This window comes from Stegostoma tigrinum, chromosome 2 (genome assembly GCF_030684315.1).
Source record: "Stegostoma tigrinum isolate sSteTig4 chromosome 2, sSteTig4.hap1, whole genome shotgun sequence".
NCBI lineage: Eukaryota > Metazoa > Chordata > Chondrichthyes > Orectolobiformes > Stegostomatidae > Stegostoma > Stegostoma tigrinum.
In genome coordinates, this window is record NC_081355.1 from 115,471,886 (window position 1) to 115,495,445 (window position 23,560).

Consider the following 23,560-nt stretch of genomic DNA (forward strand, 5'->3'; position numbering starts at 1 on the left):
TTTAAAAATATCCACTCTATACTAGGGCGACCAGAACCACATGTACAAAACACATCCCAATTCCTATAATTAATGCTCTGATCAATGAAAGCAAGCATGCCAAAAGCCTTCTTCACGATCCTGACTATCTGTGACTCCACTTTCAAGGAGCTATGAGCCTGTACCCCTGAATCTCTTTGTTCTGTAACACTTCCAACGGCCCTATCATTGACTGTGTAGGTCCTGCCCTGGTTTGGCCTATTAGAATGCATGCTGGTACACCACACCGCCAGCCCAATGGCAATCATAAGTTGGTTGTCAGCATAATTCTTCATGCCCTCAGGATTATGTAGTAAATGTTATCCAGCTGCAGGATCACATTTGATTAACATTACCGTCCCTGGTTCGTTTGAAACTCACATCCTATCTCTCCAGTGACTGCTCACAATTTGTAAGACGCAAGAACGTGACGGAATAATCTCCACTTGCCTGAATAAGTGCAACTTCAGCAACTCTCAAGAAGCGTAACACCATCAATATAAAGCAACCCCCTTGATTGGCACTCCATCTACTGCTTTCAATATGCAGTCCCTTCACAATGACACATAGTGGCAGTACTGTGTAGCATTTACAAATTGTCATAAAGCTTCTCTGACAGCATCTCCCAACCTACACCATCTTCCACCTAGAAAGGCAAGGACAGAGATACATGGGAAAGCCACCATCCACAAAATTCCCTTTATGATTCACACCATCCCAAGTTGGATATATTGTTGCTCCTTCACCCCAAGGAATGCAATGGCTCAATAAGTCAGTTTATCACCACTTTAGAACATAGAACATAGAAGAGCACACCACAGTACAGGCCCTTCGGCCCACAATGTTGTGCCGAACTTTTACCCTAAACCTAAGGTCTATCTAACCTCCACCCCTACATTACGCTATCATCCATATGCCTATCTAATAGCCACTTAAATGCCCCTAATGAGACTGACTCCACCACTCTCTCCTGCAATACATTCCATGCCCCTACCACTCTCTGACTAAAGAACCTACCTCTGACATCTCCCATATATCTAGCTCTACTCACTTTAAAACTATGTCTCTTTCTCCAGGGGTGTTAAGGATGGGTAATAAATGTTGGTCTATTTGGCAACACCCACATCCCATGACTAATATTTTTAAACTTACTTTAAATTCACCAAAGGTTCTACGTGTATTCTTTGGGCCTATGTACATTATGTCTAACAGTGAATATTAGTGTATAATTGCATTAAATAATGGCATGAAGATATAGAATTATTCAAATCCCATTATGTTTTAATTATAGTGCCTTTTGCCAAATGATACCTTCTCAATTGTAGAGGAGGATAATGAGGAACACCATCTACATGAGAATGCCTTTCACAGACTTTCCATTCTTCTTCTGTATTATATCATTAATATGAAAGATACCTGCACTTCAAATATTCATCCAAAAGTTGAGGACTACAGATTCTATCTCACTAAGATTTTAAGTTTAAAGCCACATCAAGATTTAAATCATCTGTCCCATGATGAAATTGACAAACTTTTGGAAATCATTCAAGAGCATTACACAGTTTCCTCCTGGAGTCGGGTGAGTGAGTCTTTTCCTTTTAGCAAAGTCAAATTGAACCATAAACATTTTCTTGTGAATATTGCTTTCATCAGGGTGAGACATGTTGCATTGGAAAATAGAATTACTGCCATTTTGAGTATCGGAGGTGTGAAATGAATCATCAGGAGTTACAAAACCACCAAGAAGCCGATATCCATTTCAAACGCACCGACTCCCACAGCTACCTGAATACACCTCCTCCCACCCACCTTCCTTCAAAAATGCCATCCCCTATTCCCAATTCCTTCGCCTCCGCCGCATCTGCTCCCAGGATGAAGCATTCCAATCCCATACATCTCAGATGTCCTCATTCTTCATCTAACCCCCCCCACCCCCGCAGTGGTTGAGAATGCCCTCGACCGTGTCTCCCACATTTCCCACAACACATCCCTCATAGCCCCTCCTTGCAATAACAACCAAAACAGAATCTCCCTCGTCCCCACCAACCTCCGGATCCTGTAGCATCATCCTCCAACACTACCGCCATCTGCAATCCGACCCCACCACCAAAAACATTTTTCCCTCCCCACCCTTATCTGCCTTCCAGAAGGATCACTCTCTCCATGACTCCCTTGTCTGTCCTACACTCCCCTACAGGCCCACCACACCCGAAACTTTCCCCTGCAACCGCAGGAAGTGCTACACCTGCCCCCACACCTCCTCCCTCCCCACCATCCCAGGCCCCAAGAAGACTTTCCACATGAAGCAGATGTTCACCTGCACATCTGTTAATGCAGTATACTGTATCCGCTATTCCCGTTGCGGCCTCCTCTGCATTGGGGAAACCAAGCGGAGGCTTGGGTACCGCTTTGCAGAACACCTACACTCGGTACGCAATAAACAACTGCACCTCCCAGTCGTGAATCATTTCAACTTCCCCTCCCTTTCTTCAGACGATATGTTCATCCTGGGCCTCCTGCAGTGCCACAATGATGCTACCCGAATGTTGCAGGAACAGCAACTCATATTCTGCTTGGGAATCCGACAGTCCAATGGTATCAATGTGGACTTCACCAGCTTCAAAATCTCCCCTCCCCCTACCGCATACCAAAACCAGCCCAGCTCGTCCCCACCTCCCTAACCTGTCCTTCCTCCCACCTATCCCCTCCTCCCACCTGAAGCCCAAACGCCATCTTATACCTACTAACCTCATCCTGCGTCCTTGACCTGCCCGTCCTCCCTGGACTGGCCTATCCCCTCCCTACATTCCCACCTACACTCACCTCTACTGGCTCCATCCTTGCCTTTTTGCCCTGTCTGTCTCCTGTCCACTTATCTTCTCTTCTATCCATCTTCTATCCACCTCCCCCTCTCTCCCTATTTATTTCAGAATCTCCTTCGCCCCCCCCCCCCCATTCTGAAGAAGGGTCTCGGCCCGAAACGTCAGACTTCCTGCTCCTGTGATGCTGCTTGGCCTAGCTCTACACCTTGTTGTCTCAATGACAAAATTGTTGCCTGTCTGACTCTCTTCTTCTTGCGGTTGATAGAAGTGTAAAAGGCTGTCAATTTGTTATTGCCTATCATGTCAACACTGAAGGCCAAGCTCACTTCCCAAAGTTTCAGTCTTAAGGCTGCCCATGTCAGATATAAACGTATCTCAGGAAAAAAAAATCTCTATTCAATAATGAGACATTTTTTTCAATTCACACGAGACTTCCAATTTGTTGCCAGTTCCAGTTTGGCGTATACCCGTTAGAAATTCCACATGTTCATAAAAGACTTTCATCATGTTTTATTCTGATTTGAATCTCATTCCCAGAAATTAAAGATTGCCCTACTTCATTTAATTGTTAATAGATATTCTTTTCCAGTTTTCAAATTATTTTTCTGGAATTATTGCACTAATAAGTGGAGACCTTGTGATGCAATTGTAGAGTGCTGTCTCTGAGCCAAAACGTCCAGGTCAAGTCCAGCTCCAGGACTTGAGGACCAAGGAAGGCATGCTCATGACACAGCCAAACAGCATCAACTTTTAAATAATTCCAACATCCATGAATGGCAATGGTAAGATTGGGAGAGATTCTTGGTCTTTTGTATGATGGAAAGAAATTGAAACCTCTACCATTAATATTCTTAACTCCAGATTAGAATATCAATGTAAAAGTGCATGGTCTTACAACAGCTCAGGCATGTTGAGGGGTGAGACTGCAGGATGTCCAGTGCAGGTCAGATTAGTGCTAATGGCTAGTAGTTGGATTTCTGTTTTGGCTGGGTGGATATTGGCCTGCTGCTCCTGCCCAACCTGTGAAGGAGATTGCAGCACAATTGGTCGGACCTGCTTTGAGTAGAGAACTCAAAAAGAACAAGTACTACTAAAATGTCCGGGACGTCTCCGATCGGGTGTATAAAGTTCTAAAAGGGGAGGGCGAACAGCCAGAAATCGTGTTACATATTGGCACAAATGATATAGCCAGAAATAGGTTTGAGGATATAAAAAGTGATTTCAGGGAGTTAGGATGGAAGCTGCAGAGCAGGACGAACAGAGTAGTGTTCTCTGGTTTACTACCGGTGCCACGAGATAGCGAGGTGAGGAACAGGGAGCGGGCGCAGCTGAACACGTGGCTACGCAGCTGGTGTAGGAGGGAGGGCTTCAGATATGTAGATAATTGGGATGCCTTCTGGGGAAGGTGGGACCTGTACAAGAAGGACGGGTTGCATCTGAACTGGAAGGGGACCAATGTCCTGGGTGGAAGGTTTGCTCGAGTAGTTCGAGAGGGTTTAAACTAGTATGGCAGGGGGGTGGGAACCTGAGCGGTATACCAGAGGTGAGCGTTGATGCAGGTGAGGCAGTAGCAAGAGGTAGACCAGCTAGTGGGAAGGATTTTCCTGGGAAGGAACCAAGGGATCGGTTAAAGTGTGTTTGCTTTAATGCAAGGAGTATCAGGAATAAAAGTGATGAACTTAGAGCATGGATCAGTACCTGGTGCTATGCTGTTGTGGCCATAACAGAGACATGGGTTTCTCATGGGCAGGAATGGTTGCTGGATGTTCCAGGGTTTAGAACATTTAAAAAGAATAGGGAGGGGGGAAAAAGAGGAGGGGGTGTAGCACTACTAATCAGAGAGGGTATCACAGCTACAGAAGCTTCCTTTGTCGAGGAAGATCTGCCTACTGAGTCAGTATGGGTGGAAATTAGGAACAGCAAGGGAGTAGTCACCTCGTTAGGGGTTTACTACAGGCCCCCCAATAGCAGCAGGGAGATTGAAGAAAGCATAGGTCGACAGATTTTGGAAAAGTGTGCACGCAGTAGGGTTGTTGTAATGGGTGACTTTAACTTTCCTAATATTGATTGGAACCTCCTTCGAGCAGAAGATTTGAATGGAGCTGTTTTTGTAAGGTGTGTTCAGGAGGGTTCCCTAACGCAGTACGTTGACAGGCCGACGAGGGGAGAGGCCATTCTAGACTTGGTGCTCGGAAACGAGCAGGGGCAGGTATCAGATCTTGTGGTGGGAGAGCATTTTGGTGATAGTGACCATAACTGCCTCACATTCTACATAGCTATGGAGAAGGAGAGGATTAGGCAGAATGGGAGGATATTTAATTGGGGAAGAGGAAACTATGATGCAATTAGACATGAGTTAGGAAGCATGGACTGGGAGCAGTTGTTCCATGGTAAGGGAACTATAGACATGTGGAGACGGTTTAAGGAACAGTTGTTGGGAGTGATGAGTAAATACGTCCCTCTGAGACAGGCAAGAAGGGGTAAGATTAAGGAACCTTGGATGACGAGAGCGGTGGAGCTTCTAGTGAAAAGGAAGAAGGTAGCTTACATAAGGTGGAGGAAGCTAGGGTCAAGTTCAGCTAGAGAGGATTACATGCAGGCAAGGAAGGAGCTCAAAAATGGTCTGAGGAGAGCCAGGAGGGGGCACGAGAAAGGCTTGGCAGAAGGAATCCGGGAAAACACAAAGGCATTTTACACTTACGTGAGGAATAAGAGAATGGTCAAAGAAAGAGTAGGGCCGATCAGGGATAGCATAGGGAACTTGTGTGTGGAGCCTGAGGAGGTAGGGGAAGCCCTAAATGAGTTTTTTGCTTCTGTCTTTACGAAAGAAACCAACTTTGTAGTGAATGAAACCTTTGAAGAGCAGGTGTGCATGCTGGAATGGATAGAGATAGACGAAGCTGATGTGCTGAAAATTTTGTCAAACATTAAGATTGACAAGTCGCCAGGCCCGGATCAGATTTGTCCTCGGCTGCTTTGGGAAGCGAGAAATGCAATTGCTTCGCCACTTGCGAAGATCTTTGCATCCTCGCTCTCCACTGGAGTCGTACCTGAGGACTGGAGAGAGGCAAATGTAATTCCTCTCTTCAAGAAAGGAAATAGGGAAATCCCCGACAATTATAGACCGGTAAGTCTCACGTCTGTCGTCTGCAAGGTGTTAGAAAGGATTCTGAGGGATAAGATTTTTGACCATCTGGAAGAGCATGGCTTGATCAAATACAGTCAACACGGCTTTGTGAGGGGTAGGTCATGCCTTACAAACCTTATCGAGTTTTTTGAGGATGTGACTAGAAAGGTTGATGAGGGTCGAGCTGTGGATGTGGTGTATATGGACTTCAGTAAGGCATTTGATAAGGTTCCCCATGGTAGGCTCATTCAGAAGGTCAGGAGGAATGGGATACAGGGGAACTTAGCTGCTTGGATACAGAATTGGCTGGCCAACAGAAGACAGCGAGTGGTAGTAGAAGGAAAATATTCTGCCTGGAAGTCAGTGGTGAGTGGAGTTCCACAGGGCTCTGTCCTTGGGCCTCTACTGTTTGTAATTTTTATTAATGACTTGGACGAGGGAATTGAAGGATGGGTCAGCAAGCTTGCAGACGACACAAAGGTCGGAGGTGTCGTTGACAGTGTAGAGGGCTGTTGTAGGCTGCAGCAGGACATTGACAGGATGCAGAGATGGGCTGAGAGGTGGCAGATGGAGTTCAACCTGGATAAATGCGAGGTGATGCATTTTGGAAGGTCGAATTTGAAAGCTGAGTACAGGATTAAGGATAGGATTCTTGGCAGCGTGGAGGAACAGAGGGATCTTGGTGTGCAGATACATAGATCCCTTAAAATGGCCACCCAAGTGGACAGGGTTGTTAAGAAAGCATATGGTGTTTTGGCTTTCATTAACAGGGGGATTGAGTTTAAGAGTCATGAGATCTTGTTGCAGCTCTATAAAACTTTGGTTAGACCGCACTTGGAATACTGCGTCCAGTTCTGGTCGCCCTATTATAGGAAAGATGTGGATGCTTTGGAGAGGGTTCAGAGGAGGTTTACCAGGATGCTACCTGGACTGGAGGGCTTATCTTATGAAGAGAGGTTGACTGAGCTCGGTCTCTTTTCATTGGAGAAAAGGAGGAGGAGAGGGGACCTAATTGAGGTATACAAGATAATGAGAGGCATAGACAGAGTTGATAGCCAGAGACTATTTCCCAGGGCAGAAATGGCTAGCACGAGGGGTCATAGTTTTAAGCTGGTTGGTGGAAAGTATAGAGGGGATGTCAGAGGCAGGTTCTTTACGCAGAGAGTTGTGAGAGCATGGGATGCGTTGCCAGCAGCAGTTGTGGAAGCAAGGTCATTGGGGTCATTTAAGAGACTGCTGGACATGTATATGGTCACAGAAATTTGAGGGTGCATACATGAGGATCAATGGTCAGCACAACATTGTGGGCTGAAGGGCCTGTTCTGTGCTGTACTGTTCTATGTTCTATGTTCTATGTATCTTTTTAAAGTTGCAGCGCATTTATGAGCCTTATTCATTGATGAAGGCATGACAAAAAAACATGTTTTGTTTATTTTCCAGTGCATTGATGCCAATTGGCTGGAGGAAAAAGCTGGCATAGTGGGTCCCCTGGGTGCTGATGAAAATACTGCCCCCCGACTGGCCAGTGCAATCATTACTTCGATTCTTCAAGGATTTTGTATTAGAAGCTCAAGTTTACCCAATCCAGACTTTTTCATTGAATTTATTTTCAGATCACTGAACAGGACAACTACCATAACTACTTCAGGTATGTCAATTAATCAAAAGAACACTGGTGATAGTCCTACCTAATTAAAGGAAAATTATTGCTGTGCAAATGAGGGAAACTTGTGGTAGTGGAAGTTAAATGAATCTGACACGATTTTAACAATAACTGCAATAACAAAGAAATTTACAAGCATACTACTAACTACCAAATTAGTTGTGTTGTCCAGTTATGAAATGCTTTTATTAGCTACTAATTCTTCAAGTAAATTTATTTCCATGACTATTTCTCCAGTTAACAATTATAAAATTCAATTCTATAAATTGCTGTAATGAGATGGTGAACACTCAAATTTAGGTTAATTGTACTGTAGCCATTAAAGTAACATTATGAAGGCACTACCTTAGCCTTCAATAAATGAAGATAAAGGACAACAAAATGGGTGCTATTTTGGCTGAAATTGCCTGATGAAAAGGGTTCATTAATGACATAAAAATGGCCCCAACAGCCTGAGTGACTCTTTAATAAAAACATAAGAACTTACTCAATAGGAGCCGCAGTAGGCCATTTTGCCCCTCAAACCTGCCCCATTCAACAAGATAATGGCTGAGCTGCTCCAGCATTAGCTCCCCTTTTTGCACACTTAGCTTTGCTGTCAACTTCACGACATTTCAAAAATCTATCTCCCCGCCCTTTATACACTTCCAGAGATTCAACTTCTACAATCAGTAGGCTATTGTACAAAATGCAGAGAAATGGGGCTGTGGGAGATATAGCAGTTTGGATCAGAAATTGGCTTGCTGAAAGAAGACAGAGGGTTCTGGTTGATGGGAAATGTTCATCCTGGAGTCCTGTTACTAGTGGTGTACCGCAAGGGTCGGTGTTGGATCCACTGCTGTTTGTCATTTTTATAAATGACCTGGATGAGGGCGTAGAAGGATGGGTTAGTAAATTTGCGGACAACACTAAGGTTGGTGGAGTTGCGGATAGTGACGAAGGATGTTGTAGGTTACGGAGAGACATAGATAAGCTGCAGAGCTGGGCTGAGAGGTGGCAAATGGAGTTTAATGCGGACAAGCGTGAGGTGATGCACTTTGGTACGAGTAACCGGAATGCAAAGTACTAGGCTACTGGTAAGATTCTTGGTAGTGTAGATGAGCAGAGAGATCTCGGTGTCAATGTACACAGATCCTTGAAAGTTGCCACCCAGGTTGACAGGGCTGTTAAGAAGGCATACAGTGTTTTAACTTTTATTAATAGAGGGATCAAGTTCCGGAACCATGAGGTTATGCTGCAGCTGTACAAAACTTTGGTGTGGCCGCACTTGGAGTATTGCGTATAGCTCTGGTCACCGCATTATGAGAAGGATGTGGAAGCTTTGGAAAGGGTGCAGAGGAGATTTACTAGGATGTTGCCTGGTATGGAGGGAAGGTCTTGCGAGGAAAGGCTGAGGGACTTGAGGCTGTTTTCGTTAGAGAGAAGAAGGTTGAGAGGTGACTTAATTGAGGCATATAAAATAATCAGAGGGTTAGATAGGGTGGATAGGGAGAGCCTTTTTCTAAGGATGGTGATGGCGAGCACGAGGGGGCATAGCTTTAAATTGAGGGGTGAAAGATATAGGACAGATGTCAGAGGTAATTTCTTTACTCAGAGAGTAATAAGGGTATGAACGCTTTGCCTGCAATGGTAGCGAATTTGCCAACTTTAGGTACATTTAAGTCGTCATTGAATAAGCATATGGACGTACATGGAATAGTGTAGGTTAGATGGGCTTGAGATCGGTATGACAGGTCGGCACAACATTGAGGGCCGAAGGGCCTGTACTGTGCTGTAATGTTCTATGTTCTATGTTCTGTAATCTGGGGTAGACAATTTCTGTATTTCATGATGCCCCTTTGCATCTTGGTTTTAAATGGGTGGGCTTTTACTCTGTAACAATGCGCCGTAGTACCGCTTTCCCTCACCGCACCCCCCCAACCCCCTACTATTTTTGATCAGAACAGGTTGGAACCTTTGCAGTTCAGACCCAACTTAGATTATCAGGACCATAAAGAGCCTAGAAGACTCACCATCTGTACTGTCTTCATTCCCCTCTTTGAATCTATGCTCCCGATTAAATTGTTCATGACACAGCCATACACAACAATCAAAACTCCATGATTTGTGTCCAGCAGCTCATCCATCAGATTTAAATTGCATTAGCCTTCCCTTCACCAGATGGAGCAGACAATTTGAATGCAACAGATGGGTGCATGTCTAGAAAACTAAAACAAATCCTTCTCTCTCTTTGTAGATTTTCTCTGCTTCAAAAGGTGAAATGGGCACAGATTAATGACTGCTAGGCAAACTGTGCATGGTTTGTGACATACTAACTGGCCTATTTACATTCTCTTCTCTCCCCTATGTTCAGATCTGAACCATCTACTTAATCATCTGGGGTTGGGGAGGTACTTTGAACTGAAGTCACATGAACAGCAAAGTGCTGGAAGCACTGTGAAGCCAGCCAAAGGCTCTGCCCAGTTACTGTTTGAAACAGAGCATAGCCAAGATCATCAAGAGTGCAACGATTTACACGAAGATGATAGATTCACATGGGCAAAGGTAAAAGAAATGTCATTAATGACCTGATTGATTTTCCTTTGGCTAAATAGTATCATTCTAAGATTTTAATTCTTGTGATTCTCTGTTATTAATTATGATGTTTTATTAAAATTTCTATTTACAGTTGACCATAATGTAGTGCAGCATTTGAACTTATACAACAGGTAATGTTTGTGCAGGTCAATGTTCCAAAAATCTCAATGGGACAATCATCTACTCCTTCAAATATTAATTCAATTCTTCCTTAATTTTTTTTCTCATTGATCTCAATTGCATCAGCAGACCATTCATTCTCCATGTTATCACTTTTTGAGTAAAGTTATTAAATCAACAGTGGCCTTTATGTTGTAATCCTGAGCCTACATCTTTTGATCCTTGCATTTTTGGCAATCTTGAACATGTTTGATTAATCCATTCCCTTAAGAATACTGAATGTTTGAATAATATCTCCTGTGAGCCATCATTTCTCCAGAGTAAACAATCCCAGGCTCTTCAACCTTTTATTCATAGTTCAAATGCCACAAGCTGCACATTAGTTTGGCTGCCCTTTCTGTATTGACTTTAAAGCCTGGATATCCTCGCTTTAGCACAGTTTTGAGAACTGTACACAATCTGATTTTGTGCAACGTATTTTATAAATGTAAACTCCTCCTTTTTTGTAGACTCAATATCATTTACTGGACATTATACTCACCTGTAGTTACATATCACCAAATTCATTTTGTTCTTTTTTACTGCTGGCACATACTACATGTATCCATTAATATAACAGACTCCTTTCCTGTATTCCATGAGGTTGTTGCCTATAGTTATACAGAAGATGTTATTGTGAAGTGGTTCAGAAAGTGAATAGGGAGCTGAATATTAGCCACTAGATATAAACTGGATTGGGTGGGGAAGGCAAATGGACAGCATTGAAAAGGAAGGTGAAAAAATGAGGTAAAGCTAGAATGAACAGTAGTGAAAAAAAGCTAAATGACAGAAAAAGGAAACATGAGGGCAACGTTTGGATTGCAGTAAAAGTGAAGTTGGATAAAATGCAAAATGTGAAAATGGAGGGCAGTGAAGGGGCTGAAAATGAATGGCAATGAAACTGTGTTGAATTGGATGAAGTAGTGTCTCTGCTTCAAAAGGATAAAATGTCTTGTTGCACCTATATTAGAATATCTTTGGAAACTATAATGAAGGTGAGTTTGTTGTGGCACAATGAAGATTGAAATAAATATTTGGCTAAGTGACCAGCTCGTTATATTGTGAAAAATCTTAAGTATAACTTACGTTTTTCAGATCTTTAAGGTTTGAATTATATTAATTTTGAAGCTCGAAATGGCTAAATAACCAAACTGGCATTATGTTACAGTGAGAATATGATTTTCGTTTGTGTTTCTTCAACATTTCAAAGCCCTCTTCACTCTTTCACATTCTTATTTCTAGTGTTTTCCATATAGAAGTGAAGGGTGGTTATATATAACAAGTACTTTACTTACAAAGCCCCATAACAAATTGTTTTCAAGCAATAGACAATTCTTGAATTGCCAGCTTTTTGAAACCCCCAAGTCAGCTTTTAACAGTTTTATGGATTTGTCTGTGGCTCAGATGCTTTGAATGTCATTAAAATCTATACCTCTGCTTAACACACAATAGCAAAGTTGAGATCAGCACCTTAGTGGAATAGTTGATTATGGTTTGAATCCATTTCTCACGACTCCATTGCATTATACATGGGAGGCTGCAAACATGCTGCAGCACAATACCGACAAGACACATTTTTCCACAGAAATTATTTTTAGAGTCAATATTTGACTCCTGCTATAATGCCACCTATATTTATTCACCTCAATGTCTAAATGGTTATGCATCTAACACTGTTTAATTTAATAGGAAAAGTAAAACAAAAATATAAATTAGTCACCAGGTTCTTTTTCATGAGGGTAATGTCATATTTTTGCTTAAATATGGGTATCTTTGGGCTAATTTCTCCTCAACACTCTATACCAAATCCCTATGCCTAGCCAAGGTAAAAATGAGTCAAAACGCTTTGAGTGCCCGACCTGATCAAAGATTTCACTAAAATGGTTAAAGATGGGACAGGTGCAACTTTCCAGTGGATAACTATTGACATTTTAACTACCAAAGGTGGCTTTCGACCAGTTGTTAAAATTTCTCCTTTAACAGCCCAGAAGTTAAGGTTTAATATCTGCAGCTTATCTATGTTGACTTTCTTGTCTGATGATCTCTTTGTGATATAAGGTTATTGGTGTCTGCATAGTGGACCTTCCACAAAAGTAATTTTGCAAATATTATATGCAAGGATTGTCCATTGCTACTGTATCTCATTAAAACTTGTGGCTGGTTTTTTGTAGATTTGTAAAGCTTCAACTGCAGATAAATTAACTGTCATATCCCTCAACTAGGTTTGCTTTTCTGCTGAACAGCTAATGGGAATCTTTGTAAATGGCAGTGATTTTGCAATTTCAAAAGAACACTTCAACCAGATCAGCCCAGCAATTATTCAACAGCTGCTTAGTGAAGCTTGTCAACATAGTGGACAGGAATACGCACAGTCTGTTGTCCTGCCAACTAACACTGAGAGTAAGTCATACTAAATAACATGGTTTTGTAATTGGCATCTCTACAATGGCAGAAGCAATACTTACACACACATAATCTATTATGTGCCCCTTAGGATTGACCAGACACTAGGTTTGTGCATTCTTTGCAATTAAGCTCTCTGCTAGTCTTTCAAAGATTCATTAGAAATATTTTCCCACACATCCTTCATTGAAATACGTAGTATTTCTAAGAGATCTGGGCCCCTTCCCTTACAATGAATTTCTTGTATTTTCCCAGCAGGGCCAACACTATGACCTGATCATTACAGACTGAATTTTCACATGATCCAAACATACATCAGTCTATCACATTTAATGATGGCTGAACCCTGTTCTAAGTTGCATTCTACTTGCTGCAACATATTACTCAGAAACAACCTCTCGTGCCCAACTCTATGCATCTGCTAAAATATAGTTATTGGTACTGGTGCACAAGGCATGACACTTTTTTGACTATTTCAGCCATATATTTGGAAGATGGAGTGCACTGCCTGGAAATGTGATAGAGGTTGGGCCAATTGGATGAGCACTGGATGAATTTTGCACAGAAAGTTTGAGCAGGGATATGAGGAAAAGGTGCGAGATAATAAAACCAGAACAGGCATGGTGGACTGAATGGCCTCCTGAGCCATCGTCATAATGTGATTCTGAGATTTTTCACTTGAAGAAAAATTTCCTGCAGGGACTGGGCAATGTCTTTCAGAAGTGACAGGAGCCTCAGCTGGTATGTGGAGAATGAGTCAAACACTTGCACAGCCTCTTCGTGAGGGCCTGCTGCATTTTGTGCCACTCAGGCACCTGTCAGGCTAACAATGAGCAATGACCAAGGATCAAGGGCTTTGGAGGGAGAAGCCCCACGACTGACAGCTATTGACAAATCATGAAGCTGGCAGGTCTTCTGTATTCGATGGTGTCATTGAGGAAGGCTTTGGACATTACTGTTACTATTTCAACACCCAACAGGTTTTGGATTGACATGGTCCAGAGGACAAGTGTACAATGGCATCACAGCATAGACTTTGCTGTGGGGGGAGGGAGCAGCAAGATCAGGGGATGGTACCTGCACTCATTCCAAGATCTTCTTGATTGACATTGAAGAACCACTCCCCACCACACTTCCTGGGATTGAGCGTTTCCTTGTCATGTTTTCTATATGACATGCTTGCTCTTACATTAATGCCTGTAGTGGTCAAATGTTTTTTATTCATTAATGGGATATGGGCATCGCTGGCTAGGCCCAGCATTTAATGCCCTCCCTAACTGCCCAGAGGGAGGCCAGGCCAGGTAAGGATAGCAGATTTCTTTCTCCGGCAGACATTAGTGAACCAAATAGATTTTTCTGACAATTGACACTGGTTTCGTGGTCATCATTAGACTCTTAAATTCCAGATATTTAATTGTATCTTGTGCCAGTAAGATACTGAACATACGAGGGTTCAATGAAATGGGTATTGATAGCCTCATAAGGGGCACAATGACAGTGAGGTGAGATGCATACGTATCAACTTTTTCGTGATGGACTTAACTTAAAATAGAGCATCCTTATCCTCAATGGATAAAGTCGCACGGGGTCAGAGGTGATTTTTCAAGATGGATAAAAACACTGGCTCAGCTAGAGAAGACAGAGGGTAGCAGTGGAAGGGTGCATTTCTGAATGGAGGGCTGTAACCAGTGGTGTTCCTCAGGGATCAGTGTTGGGAACTTTGCTGGTTGTAATATATATAAATGATTTGGAGCAAAATGTAACTGGTCTGATTAGCAAGTTTGCCGATGACACAAAGGTTGGTGGAATTGCAGGCCCGTCAAAGGATATAGCTGAATATAGATCGGTTGGTGACTTGGGCAGAGAGATGGCAGATGGAGTTGAATCCTGAAAAATGTGAGGTAATGCATCTTGCAAGCCTAATCCAGATGAAAAATATATAGTAAATGGCAGAGCCCTTAAGAGTACTGATAGGCAGAGGGATCTGGTTGTACTGGTACACAGGTCACTGAAAGTGGCAATGCAGGTGGAGAAGATAGTCAACAAAGCATATGGCATGTTTGCCTTCATTGGCGAGGGCATCGAGTTTAAAAATTGGCAGGTAATGTTGCAGCTTTATAGAACCTTAGGCTACAATTAGAATATTGTGTTCAATTCTGGTCTCCACACTACCAGAAGAATGTGGTAGCTTTGGAGAGGGTACAGAAAAGATTTACCAGGATGTTGGCTGGATGGAGGGCATTAGCTATGAGGAGAGATTGGAGAAACTTGGATTGTTCTCAGCGGAACAACAGAGGTTGAGGGGGGACCTGATAGAGGTCTAAAAGATTATGAAGGGCATGAGCAGACTGGACAGTCAGAAGCTTTTTCCCAGGGTGGAAGAGTCAGTTACCAAGGGACATGGATTTAAGGTGCGAGGGGCAAGGTTTAAAGATGATTTACGAGGCAAGTTTTTTACATAGAGGGTGGTGGGTGCATGGAACCCACTGTTGGGGGAGGTGGTGGAAGGAGATGCTATAGTGACTTTTAAAGGGGTCTTGACACATACACGAATAGGATGGGAATAGAGCGATATGGATCCTGGAAGGGTAAGGGTTTTTTATTGTGATGGGCAGCATGTCGGTGCAGGCTTGGAGGGCAAAGGATCTGTTCCTATGCTGTAATTTTCTTTGTTCTTTGTTCACCAAACCCACAATGTGGAAAAGCACAAGATTTTGCCAAATGTATAAAAGCTCTAGTTTAGCAATAATGGAATCAACTGCAATGCTGAAAGTAAAATGGCCAAACAGTCAGCTGTTTAATAAATTGATAGTTTTCTGATCTGTCTTCTTAATGAAGTAGGAATTCTGAGTAGAATTGACTATTTTTCACCATGTTTATTCAGCCATAATTCATAAGAAGCTTTATCTCTCACCGTCTCTAAAATGAATAACTCATGTCTGCCTAAATTTGTCAAAATTCAAATGTAAAATAGGGGTCCCTGAAAGGTAATTTTATGAATGGGGTGCACTGGATTGATGTATGCCTAAAACACATCAAATTCAAATCCTTAACTCTCTTTTGAGGGAACTCATTCTCTTGTGCAAAAGAAGAAACTTGATGTAAGCATTCATCACAAATATTTATATTAAAAAACCCATAAGACAGCAATGGAGAATTTTGAAACAAAGACAAAATCTCAGAAAATATATTGTTCAATCAACTCCTATGTAGTATCACAGTCTGGTAGAGGTGGCAAATACCACAAGGTGGCAGCAACTGTCTTCTGGGAATGCATCCCATAATTGCAGTGACAAGGAACTGACCATCACCATGGGAAGAAGGAATCCAGAAACCCCAGAAGAAAAGTATTCAAGCAAGTCAGTTTATTGCATTAAGAATATTATCACCGTAAAGAAGACACAGACACTCAAGTATGAAAGCAGCAAATAGGCAATCTCAGCCCTCCAAAGGCAAAACTTCATTCAGAAGTTTGTAAGAAACACAGTGGCAAGAGTACTGGCTTGGAAAAGAGAGATGAGCCAGCCACACTTGGAAAACACAGGGATCTTAGCAAATCAGAAGAAAATTCAGGTGAGTAAGTGTCCTCCAGACAGGCTAACAGAACAACAAGGTCTGCAATAAATGATGTCCTTTGTGAAGGATCTCTGAGCGATAAATTATCCTCCAACTGAGAAATAATCCACAGATCAGAATCAGGATCAGCAGTACTGAAAGGAAAGACTTACCATTCTTCCAAGTATACACATAATGCTTTCGGAGGGAATTGTGAAATGTTTAGAATGCTTATATTTGTGATGCCAGTGACTTGGGGAAGATGAAGCAATGGTAAATATAATTTAGTTACATACATGATTGTGTAATGGATTAACAATGGGAAAAATGTTTTGGGGGAGATGTTGTACAAGCTCATATTACGCTGTTAATATCACACTGGCTCCACCAACATTACTAGGGTCACGTAAGGTGACAAGGAGCTCTACTATACTTTTCAGAGTATGCTAGATATTTCTGCACCAGATCCCAAATTATTATATCTGACCAAGTATAGTTGTGCTTATTATTTTCTTATAATAAACCTCGTTGTTATGTCAGAACAAGTCCCCACTGCTGGGGTCTACATTCATCCTGATAGAACTAGCACGCTTCACTTCACCAGCCATACAGCCATCAGGTCCACAATGGAGAAAGATAATAAAATGTGAGGCTGGATGAACACAGCAGGCCAAGCAGCATCTCAGGAGCACAAAAGCTGACGTTTCGGGCCTAGACCCTTCATCAGAGAGGGGGATGGGGTGAGGGTTCTGGAATAAATAGGGACAGAGGGGGAGGCGGACCAAAGATGGAGAGAAAAGAAGATAGGTGGAGAGAGTATAGGTGGGGAGGTAGGGAGGGGATAGGTCAGTCCAGGGAAGACGGACGGGTCAAGGAGGCGGGATGAGGTTAGTAGGTAGGAGATGGGGGTGCGGCTTGGGGTGGGAGGAAGGGATGGGTGAGAGGAAGAACAGGTTAGGGAGGCAGAGACAGATCGGACTGGTTTTGGGATGCAGTGGGTGGAGGGGAAGAGCTGGGCTGGTTGTGTGGTGCAGTGGGGGGAGGGGACGACAGCCCAGCTCTTCCCCTCCACCCACTGCATCCCAAAACCAGTCCGATCTGTCTCTGCCTCCCTAACCTGTTCTTCCTCTCACCCATCCCTTCCTCCCACCCCAAGCCACACCCCCATCTCCTACCTACTAACCTCATCCCACCTCCTTGACCTGTCCGTCTTCCCTGGACTGACCTATCCCCTCCCAACCTCCCCACCTATACTCTCTCCACCTATCTTCTTTTCTCTCCATCTTCGGTCTGCCTCCCCCTCTCTCCCTATTTATTCCAGAACCCTCACCCCATCCCCCTCTCTGATGAAGGGTCTAGGCCCGAAACGTCAGCTTTTGTGCTCCTGAGATGCTGCTTGGCCTGCTGTGTTCATCCAGCCTCACATTTTATTATCTTGGATTCTCCAGCATCTGCAGTTCCCATTATCTCTGCCACAATGGAGAAACCCTGTCTAGGATATCCCTATTCTCTTGACTGTGAGAAGAGAAACTTTAAAGGGAAACAAGAACAGGAATTGCTGGAAAAGCTCAGCAGCTTTGCAACATCTGTGAAGAGAAATCAGAGTTAACATTTTGGGTCCAGTGACCCTTCCTCAGAACAAAAAGTTTGTCCATTACACTGTTCTAAATAAACTGTAGGAAATGCTGCAAATCTGCTTGCTTTATACAGGAAACCAATGTAGCCCTGAGTAATTTCAAGGCTAATAATTTTTTAATGATGACTGAACTCAAGATTTCATGCCAATGAAAACATTAATCCAGTATTGAGAATTATACTATTGTTTAATGACTGCATGCATGTCCTTTGCGAGTTTTAAATGATAAAGTACAAGTCATTGATCACACAGTTTAATGGGACTCTACAACTGAAAGAAAGTTGTTGTTCAGAATGAAAAGAAAATTCCAGGGACCTTTCCAATTGCATAAAATAGTCCAGTCATCGGGCAGTCACATACAAATATTTTGACCTGGTGACACAGAGGCCACTGACAATATAAAATATCAGGGTGATAATAGAGAGCAACTGAAAAATTGTTTGTCTGTATAGTTGCTGCCACTGTCATACAATCCACTGCTCACTGGGCCATCATGTTCCACCTCTAACAGTTAATTATGGCACATAATATAGTTCATCTTAAACTCCAGCTAGATTTTGTTGTAGAGTATTAACCATGGCATTTAATATTGTTCACTTTTGAAAGAATTTCACCCTTGTTTTCCATAATTAGGTTTTAGAGTTTGATTAGAACTTTGTATTTATTTTGTTTTGCATTTGGGTATTTGCAATTTCAATATATTTCTATGCACAGCAGAAATGCTAATTGTCGTCTTTTTTTCCTAGAGTATGGATACAGCACAGTGGCGGTCCTGGTAATTACTGTGACCTCCATGTGTGGCATCACCCTATTTATCTTTAACTCATGCCAACAGGCATACCAACTTATTCTGCAGCTGTTTGTGGGTCTTGCTGTAGGAACAATGTCAGGTGATGCATTGATACATCTTTTGCCACAGGTACGTTTCTGCAGAAAGTGACATTATTTGGTTGGCAAAACATCCTCGAGTATGGAAAGGGCCAGTTTATAAAATTCCTGATATCAAAGATCAAAGCTTTGAGAAAAAAAATACTCAATGACTGACATGCTGTGTTGTTGCAAGATAATTATAGGACAGTTTTCCTGAGGATGTTTACCTAGCAAATGACAATCCTTGGTAGTAACATGTACTTGGAAAATATAATTGTGTGTTAAATCTGACTGAGTGGCAGAGGCGAATATATACAGCAGCAGTGTATATTTTTGAAATAGAGCAATTCTAGATCTCAGCAATAGCACCAAAACTGCTATTCAAGACTTATCGTGGCATCACTAGCCTAAATATTGGTTGACACCTGCTGGTGTAGAATGGAAATAAAAGAATGCAAAATGGGATGAGCAGTATGCTTGAACTTTCCAATGTATTCTTAAAAGTAGAACAAGATCTTGCATATATGGATGCTTTTAATCAACCTCAAGGTATCACAAATGCTTCAAGCCAACTTAAATATTTTTAACGTACTTTTTGTATCTGAAATAAGAGACTGGATACCTGTTTGAGGTCAATTTTACGAAACCGTTTGCTCTGAACACAGGCATCTCAAGATCTGCTGATTGTTTACACTGTCAATTGTTTCCCTCCCTGCAAATATACTTTTATCTTTTAGATCACCCTTCCCTCGATCTTATTCATCTCAGCTCCCTAACACCACCCTCTCCCCAACTCTATCCAGATCATCCTGGAAATCCACTGCCAGCTAACTGTTATTCAGAGCAAATTTCTCAAACAGCTGCATCAGAACATCCAGCATGAGTCAGTCTCATTGAAGGTCCAAGGCTCAGTATTAGGTGTAACTCAGATCCTACATATTTCATTGTAACGTTCGTCACCTGAAGAGAATAGTCCACATGCCATGTTATAGGCCTCTATTTGGATTAATGTGGCAATTATGTGGTTAAAAACGATGCCCTAATGTGCATTCAAGAGACATAAAAGCAATGAAGTACTGTTTATGACTAATCAACCTTACATTTTTGTTCATCCTCCTTGTGTTAAGGTACTTGGTCTACATGAGCATGATCGTCAATATACTGAGCATTCTTCTGAAGACAAAGAGTACATTTGGAAAATGCTTGCAGTACTTGGTGGAGTATATGCATTTTTCCTAATTGAAAAGCTGTTCTCACTCATATTGACATTAAGAAGTCAGGTAAGTCAAAAGATAAACATCTCTGAAAAATGTATAATAATGTGTCTCAAGAATTCTTTAGTCAAAAGAAAGCTCCCTTAATATTCAGAGATAACAAGTTGGAGAGCTGGATGAACACAATAGGCCAAGCAGCATCAGTGGAGCTGGAAAGCTGATGTTTCGAGCCTGGACTCTTCTTCAGAAATGGGAGAGGGGAAGGGGATTATGAAATAAATAGGGAGAGAGGGGGAGGCAGATAGAAGATGGATAGAGGAGAAGATAGGTGGAGAGGAGACAGACAGATCAAAGAGGCAGGGGTGGAGCCAGTCTACTATCTCCCTATATATCCATCCTTATTCAAAGTATTCCTCTGATTGACAATTACCATCAAGTGAAAACAATTAGCATTTTGATTGTGCAATGGAAGGCTTGGGAAAAAAAACCTTGGATTGGGACTTGTCTTAGGGTTGAGAAGCTGATTTTGTGACCGTATGCTTGTTGGGGCTGGCAGTGTCATAGTCAATGTGTAGTGATTGGAACCAGATTGACCTTGTTGACTATGAGTTCGCTGTTTGGGGTTGTTAACCTGAGCCAGATAGGAAAGCTCTGGCTGACCAATGTAACTAGGGGGTTAGGTCTCCTCAGTCAGGTGAGTGACTCTGAGCTGGCTGACCACTGCCAGTGTATTGTGCACTATTAGATAAAGAGTACTCAGTGATGGGGTATTGGCCTCAGTGCAACTACTTCACAATGATTATTGGTGAAAGGAACAGCTCATTGCCTGGAGAGAATGGGGAGGAAACGCTGAAATGTGGAAGACCTAAAGGCATTGTGACAACTATTTTTGGCTGCCATTTCCAGAAAAAAATGAAAGTACTTGGGTTCAAGGATGAGAGACAAAGAGTTATCACTCAGGACAGGACAATTCCTCCATTTTCCAATGTTGCTCTTGAAATCCTTCAGGAGGCTATGAAGGTGAGGAGGGAGGATCTCTTTCTGACAGCATGTAAAGAGGTGTTCAGCCAACTAAACAAAACTAGACTGGACTCAGGTTGAAAAAATATCTTTGGCTGAAATGAGATGCCAGGAAATTGGGACCAGTGCCATAAAATGTTCATGGCCTTTCTTTGTCCTGGCATGATGATTGTGACATGGGACCCTAAGGACAGGCTTTTGACTGATCAATCTCATGCAGGTGTTCCAGCTGAGGTATGTGTGGGCAAAGTATTTACAAACCCCTCATTAATGCTAGGAGCCACAGTGCTGCTGAGGACTCACTGACATATACTGCTAGAAATGGTCAGAAAAGCCAATCTGTTCAAATCTCTCCAGATCGGGTGTGTCCCAATCACAATCTATGTTGAGGGTATGATCTCAATTGCCTTCCTGTCCTTTGTACCCTCCTCTCATGCTTAGGGCTCATTTTTTTTCTGCTGAGGACTGTTATGGACCAGACCAAACCCTCTTCAAATACAGGGTGGCACCGTGGCTTAGTAGTTAGCACTGCTGCCTCAAGCACCAGGGACACAGGTTTGATTCCACCCTTGGGCAACTGTCTGTGTGGAGTTTGCACATTTTCCTCATTGCTGCCGAGTACTTTAGTTTCCTTCCACAGTCCAAAGATGTGCAAATTAGGCAGATTGACTATATTAAATTTCTCATAGTGTTCAGGGATGTGTAAGTTAGCCAATGGAAGTGCAGGGTTACAGGGAAAGTCTAAGGAGATGGTTCTAGGTGAGATGCTCTTCAGAGGGCTGGTGTGAGTTTGTTGGGCGAAATGGTCTGTTCCTACACTGTGGGAATTCTAATATGTCACGGAGATAGCTTAGACTCTAACTTTTTTCCAATTTAAAGGCAAGGTTAAGGTGCTGTGTCCCAGATGTAATTCAATTTGTCATACTTCTCAGCTTTAAGCAAAACATACTTTATTCTTACAGTGGTTAAAATACAAATCAAAGAAAAAAGAATTGAAATAACTTTAATTCTATTGGAAAGCTTAACAGTATAATAGATTACTTAACTACTAAACAGTAACTGTTCCAATATAGTGCCATCCCGAATACACATCCTTACCAAAGGCAAATTCAGTAAAATACATTGTCTCACATGCGATATTTCTCCAATCCAGGAGAAAAGAACACCAAGAAAACATTATGGCAGAGACAGGGAAAACTCCAGCCTTTTGCTGTGGCTGACAGAGATGTATAGTAGCTTCCATAATGAACTTCAAAACCCCAACAACTGAAAGCTAAATTAAAACCCTGGGCCTGTGGGAACCTGACATCACCTTCATGCTGCTTCTACTGATCTAACTTAAACCAAGAACCTCACAAGCTCTTTACTTTCTTGGCTTGGATGAGACAACTCACTACCTCCAGATCAAAACATCTCTTCAGAAAAAAACGGGACAAAATAAATCTCTCAAAGCCAGAGTATTATCACAGGATTTTGAATCAAACTCAGAAAATTGTGCTCCAAATGCCAGCCGTTGCTTTCCTGAAACTCAGCTGGACTCATAATCATGTCTAAATCTCACTTTACAATGTCCCCACCAATACCAAGAGGATCAAGGCATCCTTCAAAGTTTGGTTAGAAATTTAAGTAGAGTGTGACTCAGTAAGAATTTTTTTGTTGCAGAGTCCAAACAATATCATAACTATCTGTATTAAGCACATTCCCACCACTAGTTTGAACAGGATAGAGGAATGAATAAATTGATGCAGGGTAAGTATTGTGTATCAAATTGTTATAGTATAGTGAGTGAGTTACCAACTTGTATGGTGCCCTGTATAGTTTGTATTCTGATTTGCAGCAAGCACAGAAAGAAGTCAAACAGTAGCACAGCAGGAAAGATGAATGCAGGATCAATGACATCAGATTTTGATCCTTTAAGATCTGTAATTGATCTTAAAAAAGATCTTAAAAATCTGTAATTGACTGATGAAAGCATCTCCAAAAGCTTCTTTGAAGTTTAAACTGACAATAGCCGAGGATCTGTTTAAGTTTCCTTCAGTTTAACCTTTTCAACTTCTCATGGTTCCTGGATGGAGAGTAGTTGTACACCAACCCCTACCCTCCAATTGCTTTTGATTTAATGAATTAAATCAAATGCTGCTGTTAAATTCTGGTAGAATTTATGTTAACCTTATTGTTGTCTTTTTTTGTCTAAAACTAGCGACTGGCCACTGGGCACTTGGCACATTCACATGATCTTCCAATGGACTCTAACTTGAATATCCATTCAGAAGGAAGCAAATCTATTTCCACAATGCAACTGGTAAGATACCCCTTGGACTGATGCTCAGCTAATGTTGTACAGTAGGTTAATGGACCACAACTAGAAGACTTCATAGCCTAGATTTTACAAGTATCCACTACTTCCAAGGAATATCATACAACCAAATCATGGACTGAAGGAAATAAAACCGTATGATAAATACGAGCATGTGCACAATTATCACTGTGTCTTTG

General features: G+C 42.1%; 1 protein-coding gene across 3 annotated transcripts in view; it reads left to right on the top strand.

Annotated features, from left to right (window-relative positions):
* LOC125464994 (zinc transporter ZIP12-like) overlaps positions 1-23,560 on the top strand; it is a 78,164-nt gene that overhangs the window by 18,994 nt on the left and 35,610 nt on the right. The window contains exons 3-9 of one of the 3 annotated variants that reach the window (XM_048558016.2): positions 1,310-1,597; positions 7,408-7,615; positions 9,984-10,174; positions 12,589-12,766; positions 18,707-18,879; positions 19,958-20,110; positions 23,265-23,366. In XM_048558016.2, the coding sequence (XP_048413973.1) occupies positions 1,310-1,597; positions 7,408-7,615; positions 9,984-10,174; positions 12,589-12,766; positions 18,707-18,879; positions 19,958-20,110; positions 23,265-23,366 (1,293 nt within the window). Of the gene's footprint in view, positions 1-1,309; positions 1,598-7,407; positions 7,616-9,983; positions 10,175-12,588; positions 12,767-18,706; positions 18,880-19,957; positions 20,111-23,264; positions 23,367-23,560 lie in introns of those variants that run through there. The other 2 variants (XM_048558022.2, XM_059638730.1) reach the window with 2 other exon arrangements.